Source organism: Physeter macrocephalus, chromosome 16 (genome assembly GCF_002837175.3).
Source record: "Physeter macrocephalus isolate SW-GA chromosome 16, ASM283717v5, whole genome shotgun sequence".
Lineage (NCBI taxonomy): Eukaryota > Metazoa > Chordata > Mammalia > Artiodactyla > Physeteridae > Physeter > Physeter macrocephalus.
The window spans coordinates 29206250-29219247 of NC_041229.1; the positions used below are offsets into that span (position 1 = coordinate 29206250).

At 38.5% G+C, this 12998-nt stretch overlaps 2 protein-coding genes across 3 annotated transcripts in view; one reads left to right on the forward strand and one right to left on the reverse strand.

The window, feature by feature from the left end:
- The window catches only part of PDGFD (platelet derived growth factor D), a 230071-nt gene that overhangs the window by 116908 nt on the left and 100165 nt on the right, over window positions 1-12998 (forward strand). The gene's annotated exons all lie outside the window — the stretch shown is intronic.
- On the reverse strand, window positions 4028-5227 carry DDI1 (DNA damage inducible 1 homolog 1). The gene has a single exon (XM_007107770.2). The coding sequence runs from the start codon at window positions 5225-5227 to the stop codon at window positions 4028-4030; it is 1200 nt and encodes a 399-aa protein (XP_007107832.1).

Consider the following 12998-nt stretch of genomic DNA (forward strand, 5'->3'; position numbering starts at 1 on the left):
CCTTCATTTGGACTAACATAGTACTGATTACATGTCTACCTTGTTTGTTCTTAGCTGATCACAAGACTGTCTCCTACCTCTACACAAAGCTGTAATCACCTTGAGGTCTAGAACTGTACCTTATTCATTTTCATGCTTATAAAAACCTGGCTCAGTGCTTGTTTCATGGATGTTCAATAAATAATTGCTGAGTGTATTCTGATTACTGCTGCTCTGTTTCCATTTTTACTGGTAGTGTTTTGGTAGTCTTCATAAAGTGAAACTTTGAAACAGTTTTGTGCCAGTGTCTAGAATTAAAATGGGTCATGTCAAGAAGGTTACATATTAGAAAGAAGGTGGCATTTGAAATCAGAAAGACTTGAATCAGGCAATCTGGGAGGTCAGGACCTTTCAAATTGTGGATCAGGAGACCTTGGGTACAGTTAGTGGGGCATGTCTAAAATATTTTTAAAATAATAAAATATAACATTTTAAAGAAATAGGCTAGGAAAGGATAAAACATTTCTTATTACTTCAAGAATCTTTTTGTTTCAAAGATAGATGTTTGTGCGTTTTTGCCTGTGTGTGTGTGTGATGTAAAACTTGGTCACAATTTAAAATGCAGATTGTTGTCAAAAAAAGTTTAAAAAACAGTAAGCTTTGGATATTTGAATGTTTCATAATAGTTCTGAGCCTTGAATTTCTTATCTGTAAAATACAGTCAAATGATAACTCTTTTGAAGGTCTATTCTGAAGACTAATGGTACTAGTATACGTAAAATACATAGTACCTGATTTACATAGGAGACATGCAAAAGATGCTGCCATTTACTAAAACTAATCCATTTAAAAGTTAATTGATTAAGATCTATTCAAGTGTACACAGGACTGAGTTAAGACTTTAAATCCATACAACTAATTTTCAAAATACTTTCTGATTTGAAAAACAATGATCTTAAAAAAATTAATCAGCAAGGACATTGCTTAATTAATTCACTGTTTATTGATTTTTCTTTGAGATCACTGCTTTTCAATTCAATAGAAGAATTTTTATTTACCAATCCATCTACTAAAGTAATATATTTAGAGGGTAAGCTGTGACAAAGTGAGAGAGTGGCATGGACATATATACACTACCAAACGTAAAATAGGTAGTTAGTGGGAAGCAGCCGCATAGCACAGGGAGATCAGCTCGGTGCTTTGTGACCACCTAGAGGGGTGGGATAGGGAGGGTGGGAGGGAGGGAGACGCAAGAGGGAAGAGATATGGGAACATATGTATATGTATAACTGATTCACTTTGTTATAAAGCAGAAACTAATACACCATTGTAAAGCAATTATACTCCAATAAAGATGTAAAAAAATAATAATAATAAATAAAGAAGTTCGTAGTTGCCAAGTTACACTATATGTATAGTGCAAGCCCAGTGAAATAAAATAGCGAATCATCAGAGATAGTCAAGCTGGTGTTTCTCTACTTAAAAGTTTAAAAAAAAAAAAAAAGTAATATATTTAGAAGCTGGAATATATCCAAAGGAACATGACAAATTTTTAGGTGATTCCAAACTTCTCCAATGAGAAGCAGTTATAGAATCTGGTGAAAGCCTACAAAAGAGACTATTTCAGATGACATTGATTTCATATATTAAAAGGATTGTTGTGTGCCAAAGAAAGTAAGTGTGTTCTTAAAAAAAGGAAGAATGAAGACCAACTTTTTGGAAGTTATGGAATAATAGAGTTCAACTCAAAATAAGAAACAAAGAATTATACCTAAGTCTAGTCCTGAAACATCATAGCTACATTAGAAGTGATGTTCCTCTGAGAAGGGCGAGTGAGTGTGGTGGGATTTGATATCATTCACACTGTCTTTTTAGTTTAAAAATTTGGTGATTTTTGATTGGCTTTTATGGGTTAGAAATCCTGATACACCATATACTGAACCTATGTTGAGCAGCCCCGTGTGACATATGCATATGAGATATGTTTTTGGCATAAATGGACCTGAAAGCTCAGTCCAGAAGAAAATACTGAGGAGTCTGCTAATTTTTATCCGTGAAGGAATCCATGCATTTATCAGGTCAGCTCCCATCTTTCACAGGCATTTAACTGCTTATCCCTGGCTTTACTCTGAATTTCTTCCTTCATTTTGTCAATTACTTTTATCTTTAGTACTTAATTAGAAACAAAAGTAGAAAAGAAGTCTATCTATTCGTCATTTTTAGCAGCTCTACTGGATGTAAGCCCTGGTACAAATGTAGACAAGGTTTGGGAAATGATATGAGCATAGGAACACCTGTAAAGAAGAAGAATAGTGGGAGGCGAACTGATGATGGCTGGAAGGGGAGAGGAGACTCTATAGAAAATGATGATTAGTCTTACCTAGAAGCTGACCAAGAAAGGGAGACCTACAGGGGAGGTTTTTGGTTTTTTTTTTTTCTGTAGCCTTTGGAAAGGCTTTGGGTGGCTTTAGATCTTGTTGGGAAAACGTAAAGGATATCCTCGTTCATAATGTAGTCTTAGTAGCTGAAAATGACTCTCCCCTCTGAAACAGTTTATAGATGAGAAATTGAGTTGTACTACATGTAAGCTGATTTGCCTAGTTAATATAGAGCTAAAATCAGGACATATATTATTTGACTTTGAATCCTGTATTCTAATACTAGTCCTGATGGATTACTGCCCTGAAACATTTTCTCTGAGTCTGATGGCCTCAGGCAGCTGAACCTTGTCTCTCAGGGTTTTAGCTGTGGATTGTAATTACGCGAGGAATCTTCTATTTCCCACTATCAGTAGTAGTGGAGAGTAGCTTTGTCAGAATGGACCATAGAGCTGAATGAGGCCTTAGAGATCTCATTCAGAAATTTTCAAACGTTATTTTAAAAGTGAAACCCTTTGTTCAAACAATATTTATGTAATAACAGTTTAATATATAAAACAGACCAGAAGGAGGATTAGGGGACCTAGACCACTGCCTGTCCCCACCTCCCACTCCCACCGCAGTACAACCACGAGGCTCCCAATCTTCATGTTCCCAAGAAGCATGATAATTTTTTTTAAAAAGTCTATTTGATTGCCTTTCTTTTACAACCAGAGTTTCTTTGAATGCAGAGGAAAGAGGAAATTAGTTTAGGACATCCTAGGTGAAAAATCCACTATCTCAAATATGGCAGAAACAGCCTTTAGGAATGGGTTTCAGTGAGCATGACTCCACAGGAGTCCAGGGGAAGGGAAGATGTAAAACATGAGGAAATTGGCCCTGATTCTGCCCCAAACGGACATTTATGCCCTGCATACCGCGAAAAAAAAAAAAACTCTCAAAAAAAAAGAGTGCAATTGACCAACCATTTCTAGTACCTTTCCTAAAGAAAACAAAGTCTGTGAAAATAAATGTATTTCTCTGAATATAAACACTTGTTAGTGCTGATTTAAAATAATTTTGTATAGGTGCATTGTAGCAGCTGCAGCAATGGCTTTTTCCAGGGAATTCTGCAAAATAGCAACAGGTTTGGACAAGCCATCCTATAGTTTCATAGGGCAGTGTCTCTAAAGGGGCTGGTTTTCCTATCATGTATTATCTGGAAATCAGTTGGAGCCTACAGAGCCTTCTTAGGATAAGGTTCAGTGATTTTTGGATAAGGGAAACGGAGGGACCAAGATCAAGTAATCACAATTTACATAGTGACAGCTCTGAGAACTTAGTCCCAAGGCCAGTTTAGTGGTTACTGATGTTTTTTTTGTTTTTTTGTTTTTTTTGCGGTACGTGGGCCTCTCACTGTTGTGGCCTCTCCCGTTGCCAAGCACAGGCTCCGGACGTGCAGGCCCAGCAGCCGTGGCTCACGGGCCTAGCCGCTCCACGGCATGTGGGATCTTCCCGGACCGGGGCACGAACCCGTGTCCCCTGCATCGGCAGGCGGACTGTCAAACACTGCACCACCAGGGAAGTCTCCCGTTACTGATGTTTTTAATGATTACATTGCCAGTGAGCTCATGTCTTATAATTTCCTGAGACCTGAGACTCCCTCAGGTGATGGCATATTTATAACTGTTTCAGTGCTTTTTTCGTCCTGAATCCATGACTGAGTGTTTAATAGTATCTGCTATTTCCTTGTCTGAAGACTCATCTTGCCCAGTTTCACTTACCAACTTAGCACATGGAGGTAACTCTCCCTCAGGAAGAAAGTAAGTCTGTGTGCCAGTCGTGCCAATCACCAGCACATTTTTCTTCAGGTCAATGGAACATTGATGTCTCTTGAGCATATCTAGCCCTAGAAGCATGTCCATGGGCTGCTCCTCGAGTATAGAGAAAGAGCATTGTAAGAAATCACCTTCGATTTGAATCTGAGCTAGGTGAACTCGGCCAATAATTCTCTGCGTGCCCACACCTTTAGCAATCCCAGCCCATCGTCGGTCCACCAGCCGTATGATATTACATCTCTCGGCACAAGCTTGGCTCATAATGGTCATTTGGGCACCCGAGTCAACAAAAGCCTTCAAAGGGTGTCCATTCACTTTGCAGTTGATGTAGAGCATGGCCACTTGTCCAAAACTCTCTGGAACCTCTTCCATTGCTATATTCATGTTCTCCTCAATGTTCTGCTGCCGGATCTCTTCCTCTATTTTGGCCTGAGCTTCCAAATCAAACGGGTCAGCAGAATAGAGGCTAAGTCTCTCTTGCTCTCTCAGGGACCTTTCCCTTTGCTGCTCCATCAGGACCTGAGAAAAGGTCTCAAGGTTTCTGCTGAGCAGGGCTTTGGCCAAGGCAGGATTGCATTCCTTCAGCAGGGACAGATCGTGGGGGTTGGAGAGCAGCATGCTTCGGATCAGGGCGGGGCTGTCCAGCCCTTGAGCAGAGGTCATCTTCTTTCCAGAGTCTAGGCCGTGGGACTGCTGGGACGACTGTAACCGCTGGTGCTGGTGGTGCTGCCGGGAGCTGGATGTCCCAGGCACGGCTGTCCCAGTGAAATCGCTCTGAGGCAGGCTGGATGTCTGGCCCGGAGGCCGGGGCCCCATGTTCTCCTTCTGGAGTAAAACGACCACGTCGCCATCTTTGAGGCCATAGGAGCCCAACGAACAGTGGTCGTCGGCAAGGAGTCGCTCTGTGTAGACAATCTGGATCTCCTCAGCGGGGATGCCGGACTCAAGCTCACAGAGGACACGGAAGTTGTGGAGCTCAAAATCAGGGCTGACCTGGAGGGAGAAGGTGGCCTCGGAGAGGTCCCTCCTCACACAGTAGACAGTGAGCTGCATGGCATGGGCCCGGGAAGGCCAGGTGGGCAGAGGACATAGGGTTGCTCACTGGCTGAATGGAGCTGGTCTCTGTAGATGGCTCCTCACGACTTGGTGTCTTGTTTAGGTTCATTCACCTCTCAAGGAGGTGCAGCCACTCACCGGTCTGGGTGACCGCCCACCAGCCTCAGTGCCTGCTGCTTGGCCTCGTGGAACCTTGAGGGGACACGTGTGTTCTGAAGTCCATTTGTATGTGTGCTGCTTGGAACTTAGAATGCCTGTTCCCATAGAAACAAAGTCACTCGAGTCCATTTGGTTCCAAGGCTAGCCCTTCAAAACCTATTTAACCCATGGTCTGAAAAAGATTGTTTCAGCTTTTCCCAAACAACATATTAACATTTTGTTCTTTGAGAATTGTATCCTATGTACTTTTACTTATCCCCCAAACAGTGAGTGCTTGTTTCCTACATGGGAAGTATCAGGCTATGTGCTTGGTATAAAAAAAGATACATCAGTCTTGTTGCGTTCCCTTGAGGGTCTCACGTTCTAGGGATAGATTGATGGTAAATGGGTAAATCACAATACCGGAGGTAAGTACTTTGCAGACATGTTCAGCATGCTGAGGGATGTCTTCAGAGAGAGGAGACAGGTGGATGTTGAAGGATGAGCATTTCCCATGTGGAAAGTGGTGAGAGTCACTCAAGACAAAAAGAATTGTATGTATAAAGCAAGAATTCATGACAAGTCCTGTTATTTCCAGAGAAATGTGAGACATTAAATGTCTTAATAGGATAAATCTGTACATGAATTCGAATGGCAGGATATGAAGCTGGAAAAAATTCATTGGAGCCAAGTTATAAGGAGTCACATATGAGCCCAAGGAATTTAAATATTATCAATAAGCAAGAATCCTCCCCTCCCCACCCTTCCCCCCCAGAGGGAGAGAAAAAAGAGAAAAGAAAGGAAATGGAAAAGATTTGAAGCAGGTCTTTGCAATGTTTATTTGTTTTATTTAATTGATTTAAGGAAGAGGTTTCTCACAACAAATGGAAGACATGCGTTTTGGCAGGAGGGCCAGGTAGAGGCTTTCTCAATGGCTCAAAGAGGGAGCTCTTGCTAGAATACGAAAATGTAAGAGGCAGTGGAGAATTAAAATGTTTCGTGAGGATATGGATATGTTTACCCATTGGATCTGGGGAGCAGAATTTTGTGGAGAACACAGAGGGTCTCTAAAATAGGAGAACTGGTTAGAAATAGGCCATTACCTTGAATGGATGAGTGAGATGAACCTTGAGGAGACCAATCTGACATCTATTCTGTAGTAAAATGCATGGTGAATGCCACACTGGAGGCCAGATTTGCCTCACTCCCTCACCCTAGGGCACAGCCCTGCCCCATACCAGAGTGGAGACTCAAAGGCAAGGGTAATGTGGTGCCTCAGGGCAAAAGGAAATCGTCTAGAAATCCTTGAGTGCCAGTTCTTTTTCTTTAGATTTCACAATGTGTTTTGCCCTGTAAAGAGGTCATGCTTTCCTAGCTTGGTCTTCCCAAGTGTATTTTCTTATGAACCAAAAGGTAGTCAACATCCTCTGCCTCATCCCCTCTCCTTGTTTCAAGTCTTGTCAGAAGACCTGCACTATTACTTAGAGAAAGATGTTGCATCAGTCTAAAGAATTGGGGGTGGGGGGGGTTGTCCCTGTTTCTCATGTGTTTGTCTCAGATGGAGGACTATATTTCACTCATTGCTCTAATTATCCTAATGTTTCATACTCATATTCATTTATGTTTGGAATGTTGACTGAATGTGTACTGTGTGTGAAGCATGTGCAAAGCTTCGGGGATGCACATGGTAATGTTAAATACAGGCTGTGTTCTTAAAGGAGCGCAGTCTAAAATAGAGGACACATACACACACACACACACACACACACACACACACACACACAAATTGGGGGGTTTAAAAAAGTACCATAGAATCTGGCAGAATGTGGGAGAAATTAATAATATATGCAGAACAAATGCAGAATATGGAGAGGGCTGTTGGTCAGGGAAGGCTTCCTGAAAGAGTTGGACTTAGAAAGATGACAAGTCGGTCATATGGGGGTGGACTGGGGTGGAGGACAAGGCTGAGAAGAAGACTGCCTGACTTAGAGCCTTTAACAGGAAAGGCAGCACTTCATGATAAGGAGGATTTTATAAAAATTTAGGAGAAAAAAAGCTAGCATCATAATATTCTTGTAGAAAATTATGAATATTTAGAACTATCTTTCACTATTTATAGAGATGGATGGCCCTTTGGCCCAACAATATTAAGTTAATAAATTTCTTCTACGGTTCTTAGTGTCCTCATCAGAGATCAGTAGTTGTTTCCTCTGAGTTTGGGAACAACTATAAGGTGAGACATGTTCATATGCAAATTACTCTGCTAAGGAGCAGATGAGAAGTTGGTAGGGCTTACGTTCCACGTTCCTTTCCCCCTATCCCAACCAGCTTCAGACAATGTTTCTTAAAATCTTAATAAGTTAGGGAGATAATACTAGGGTTTTTGTCTTTTTAAGCAGTGAATAAAATTATTTTTGTAGAATAAGATTTTTTTTTTGGAAAAGCAGGTATTCAGGATTCACATCAAAAGCAGCCAGCAACTTTTTTCATGTTACCATTGCCTTCATACTGAACATAATTAATTTTTATGCAGTATGTTTTATTATCTTGTTGTAATTCTTTACTTCTGGTGGCATTTTGCATTTATATGCCTTTTACTATTTTACCCTTTACTGAGAACACACAGTGGAAAGCAAGGAGACTCAAGGTCTGGCCAATTAACTGTCATCATTCCATAGATCACAGGATGTCAGGATTGGCAGGGAGCCTTCGGATTCTGTGGTCCAGTCAACCCTCTAGATCTTAAACCTCTGTTGCAATTTGCAGCAGAGGTTTAAGCCTGGAATCTGAAAAGATAAATACAGCCTCCTAGGGCTGTTTAGTACTTCATTTTGTATATCCTTTGATTTTTTCATTTTACTCAGTATTCTTGGTGATTCAAATACCATATGTATATTCTCTTACCTCAAAATTTTAATTAAAAACCTCTTTTAATTATGTTATAAATGGGGGATCATTGGGAGTATATAAAGATACTCCTAAATGTAAAACGTTCTTATACCTTAAATCCTTATTGCACAGACCACTTGGAAATGGGAGGTCTGAATTATCTAGGGGTACTAATCTGGGTAACTGAAGGTTATTGCAACTTTTCTTTAGGAATTTTTGTGAAGTGTATACTCTTACTTTTCTTCCTTGGTAAGTACAATGTAGGAACATAATTGAATCTTTCTTTGATAAATGAGACACCTGCAAGGTCTCGGGGCTATCACTCAGAAAATCAATTCTCACTGTATAGCCTAAATACCCATAAAATAGAAAAGATGACATTTATTTCATACTGGCCAAGTAAATAACACCAAAATTATTTTTTGAAGTAAATCCACAATAATACCTTTTATAATTTGCTTCTTTATAAAAACTTAATGCAGCAAAAATCCAGATAATTAATGGTTCCACTTAGTACAGTGAGTTGATGTTTAAAGTACCATCTCTTGCTTTAGAGAGCAAAACAAATGTCTTTTATCTGAAAAAATAATATAGCTACATGAATATCATTATGTAGTGTATACAATAATTAAACCACATTAAGCAAATATATTAGCTTGCTGTATTTTGATTCTTTCCTTTAAATACATGCCTGGTGTTACTTTTAAAATAAAGTGTAATTGAGACTTATTAAAACAGTTAAATCATCACTTGAGATTTTCAATGCCATTTAGGGAAAGATACAGAATTTTTAAAGCTGTATTCATAGGCTGAACAACTAAGTTTCCCACTGTATTCACAGGTTAAACAACTAACTTTCCCACTGTTTTTCTGTTTGCAATACAATACATTGTGCCAGAACTGCCACTAATGAATAACATTTATTTCTTCAGGTAGTTAATCATTTAATAGACACGTTAAAATGCTCTGATGGAAGTTTAAGCTTTTTATTAGTTTGTTTGGAGGTTTCCCCTATTAAAAAAGTTTAGTATTGCCCATTTTTGAAGCTTAAAGACCATAAGTCCTCTTAAACATATAAACAGATATGTAATTGAAGAAACTCATGCGACCTGAGAAATTAGTCTGCTGGGAACTCAGCTAGTGGTTTTTCTTTATTGTAAGAAAAATAAAGAATATGAACAGAAGACCCACACATGCCTGCACACGTGTGCACACACACACACACATGCGTGGAGAGAGAGAGAGCAAGCTCACACTCAGTATATGTTTTCAATTACTTTGAGAATGCAATGAAGATGATGTCACTTTTCAGCAGGGAGTATTTTTATCATGCCTTTATTTATTACTTTATGTTATAGATTATCATTTTAACAACTTATCATAAAAAGAGGTGCATTTTAAGGTATACACTGCATATTGAAAGTAATATAATCTCTTGATAACTTTTAGTGTTTTCCATATATATACTTTCCATGTCTAAATATACATGTGTGTGTATTTTCATTTTAAAGAAAGTTTGCTGCTATGATTTTGTACTTTATGGTCCCTTCCAATGTCTTAAGAATATAAAAAATATTCTGATCTATGGTATGCCCACCTTGTTTATTGAAGGTTTGAAGATTACTTATAATTTGTGAGGGAAACATTATAGATTAAATAAATTTAGTGTAACAAATTAAAAACAGGATAAAAACAGTTTATAACTTTGTGGGTTGATAATTACTTTTCTTAACTTTCAATGTACCTTAGATAAGGAATGTATTTATTTTCCTATTCCTGCTGTGAGAGTAGCCATATAACACAAAATAGTAGCAGAAATGATAATAGGGCCTTATTTTTTTTTTTAGGGGGGCCTTATGTTTTTAATTCAGCTGTGACTGAGGAAAATTATTCAAACCACTTTTTATCGTTTATAGTAACTTGTAATCAGCTCACCTCAAAAACACTGTCACGATAGTTTAGAAGTACCAGTGGGATCTATTTATAAGTTCAAATACACTTTAATAGTTCCATCAATAATTTACTTGTGGTTTCTATACTTTTCTGCTTTGTCCTTCCTGTATACTTAGTCTTAGTGAGAAACCAGTGGAAGTGTCTTGGCTTGGTCCAATTAGTTATAGAAAAATATGTATTTGGAAAGTTACAGATTTGTTTAACTAGTTAAGTTTTCTGCCACTTGGAGAAGAGCTCAGAAACATGTTAATAATTTCTCATAGTAAATATTTAATGACCACTTCCTATGAGCAAATCAGTGGACTAGTAGGGGCTTTGAGGACAGAAAGATGAATAGGAGTCACTTTCCTCCAAAGAACAAGATATCTACTAGGCCAGATAAGACTCAAGCACTTTGAATCATTTTATGTAATAGAAATTAGTAAGAGTCGTGATAGATATATAAATAAAATGCTCTGCTTGCTCAGAGGAGATAGAGGTTACTTGTTTGGGTGAGGGGTGCAGGGAGTGAATAGGACTATGCAGAAAGCTCACTGGTGAAAGTGCTACTGAGTTCAACCTGGAAGTATGATTTGGTCACAGCCATAGTTAAATTTTAAGCCCCTGGGTTTGGAGGAACAATCCTTTCCTTGATGTGTCATACGACACACTTGACTCCTTTCTCCTCTTACACACATACATTTTACTGTTCATTTTGTTTCCTTGTAGATGCTATTATCAAATGGATGCAGTGTACCAACTTAGGGTTGGTGCAGGGAAGGAATAATAGTCTAGCCTTCTCCCTGAACCCTAGCATTCACACAGGCACCCACACAGACAAACAGAATGAATGTCCATATTTGTTTCTGTACAGAGCCTGGCTGGTTAAGCTAAGAGACAGTCTTTATCAGGAGAAAAAGCCTATGCAGTGCCTGGATTGAAATCTGCATAGGTCTTGTTCTCAGTTCACCTTCATCTGCTTTAGAGTTAGTGAAGATTCCTTCAGGACTTTGGCATTGCCTTGCCTATCAGTCTTAGATTGTTACTGTCTAGCCTGTGGAGATATTTTATTAGAAAATGTGTAGAGGCTGCATCAGGAATTTCCAAATATCCTTGTAAGTGCTTTCAGTGTGAGTGTATTTAATTCATGAATATTATACTTTAATTTTTAAAAAGGTGTTGATAATACTATATATGTATGGATAATACAGGGCAAAACGTTCTGAAAGTAACCAGTTTTTGCATTGTCCACATATATTCACTTCTGACACATGAGACATCTAACCCCAGGGCACAGAGTAGTTAGCATGCAGTCCAAACAGGAAGGGTCTGAAGTGGCCTCCAGCCACCAGCCATGCCCCCACAAAAGCCAGTAATGTGACAGGTCACTTCATTTATTGTGACACTTCGGGTCAGATAGAATGGATGTATGTTTCCTGATAGAAGAGAGGTATATTGGAAAGATCTCAAATAAATAAAAAGCCCATTGTACCACAACAACATGGTCATTTGGATATTTTATGAATTATATGCATGATAGGTGATGTTTCTACAACTGTCTTATAAAAGACAAAATTTCCAGGTTGTTTATGTAGCTTTCTCTATTCTAAACAGCAGCTGAGTTAATTGATCACCATGGTAATTAGCATGGCTAAAACCCATCTGTCTGTAGAATTTAATTGTATTCTAACCATGAAAATGAGAAAGCCTGATAAACAAAAGCTTCAATTGAAAAAAAAAAAAAAAGCAAACAAAAGAGAAATCAACTCACCTATTTTGCTCAGATAAATTAAATTTAGCAGCCTAGATACAAGGAGAATTCTTTCTGAGGCCATCTAAATGATATCAGGTCCAGAGAATTTTCCTTCTTATTATCAGAATGGTTTGGGAGTGTTAATGTCTCCGTGGGCTCTCCCTCTATTCTGAGAGACATGAAACTCCCAGGCTTGTCCTCTATTCCATTATCATTTCCATTCCACTTATGAATATTCTGTTTCACTCAGCTCATAAAATGTGCTTAACTGCTGATATGCTTTTGTTTACTCATATATTGGTAAAATATTTCAGGGCTGCTAATTCACAGAACATGAATAGTCTCTCTTTGGAGGCCTCCAAAGGACATGTACTAATCAGAGAAACCACATACCCTGGCTTTTAAAATAAGAGACCCAATTTCAGATGTTGAAGGGAAAGAGATAGGATCATTGATTTTTTTTTTTCTTTACAAACTATAAATGAAATGGAACAGAAATGTCTTTGGCAACCCTAACAAAACTTACTGAGTTTTGAGTCTTATTTTTCTGTATTTCCTTATTTTTCTACAAAACAACCTAAATTACTATTAATCTTAAACAAAGACATGGTTTGATTTCATGTTCTTACTTCAGTGTGTTTCATCTAGACTGTAGAATTGTGGTGAGCCCTTCATGCCTGTGACTAAGAGACACTAGACCAAATGTTAAGGATAACTCATAAATTACTGCTTCTACAACATAAAATATATTGGCATTAGACTAACATCAAAAAGTGGAGCTCCACTGAAGTCATGGTTTCTGATACTAAGATTGTGCTCTCAGACTATGTCTTTAGAGAAAAATTTAAACCAAACAGGATCATCAACACCTGAACTTGCAGTAAGCCAGCCTAAATTAAAAAGCAGTGACAATTTCAGGTAGGAGGTATACTTTGTGTTTGTTGGGATGGATACGTAGCAAATTTATCTAGCAGTTAGTCTCAGGTCTCTACCTTCTCTTTTGTAGTCCTAGGTAGATCATTCCTTTATGGTATTGAATTCTTCATCTAAAATAGC

What these genes read in the sequence shown, in the direction of transcription:
- DDI1 (XM_007107770.2), bottom strand. Translation starts at nt 5,227, where the DNA reads ATGCAGCTCACTGTCTACTGTGTGAGGAGGGACCTCTCCGAGGCCACC.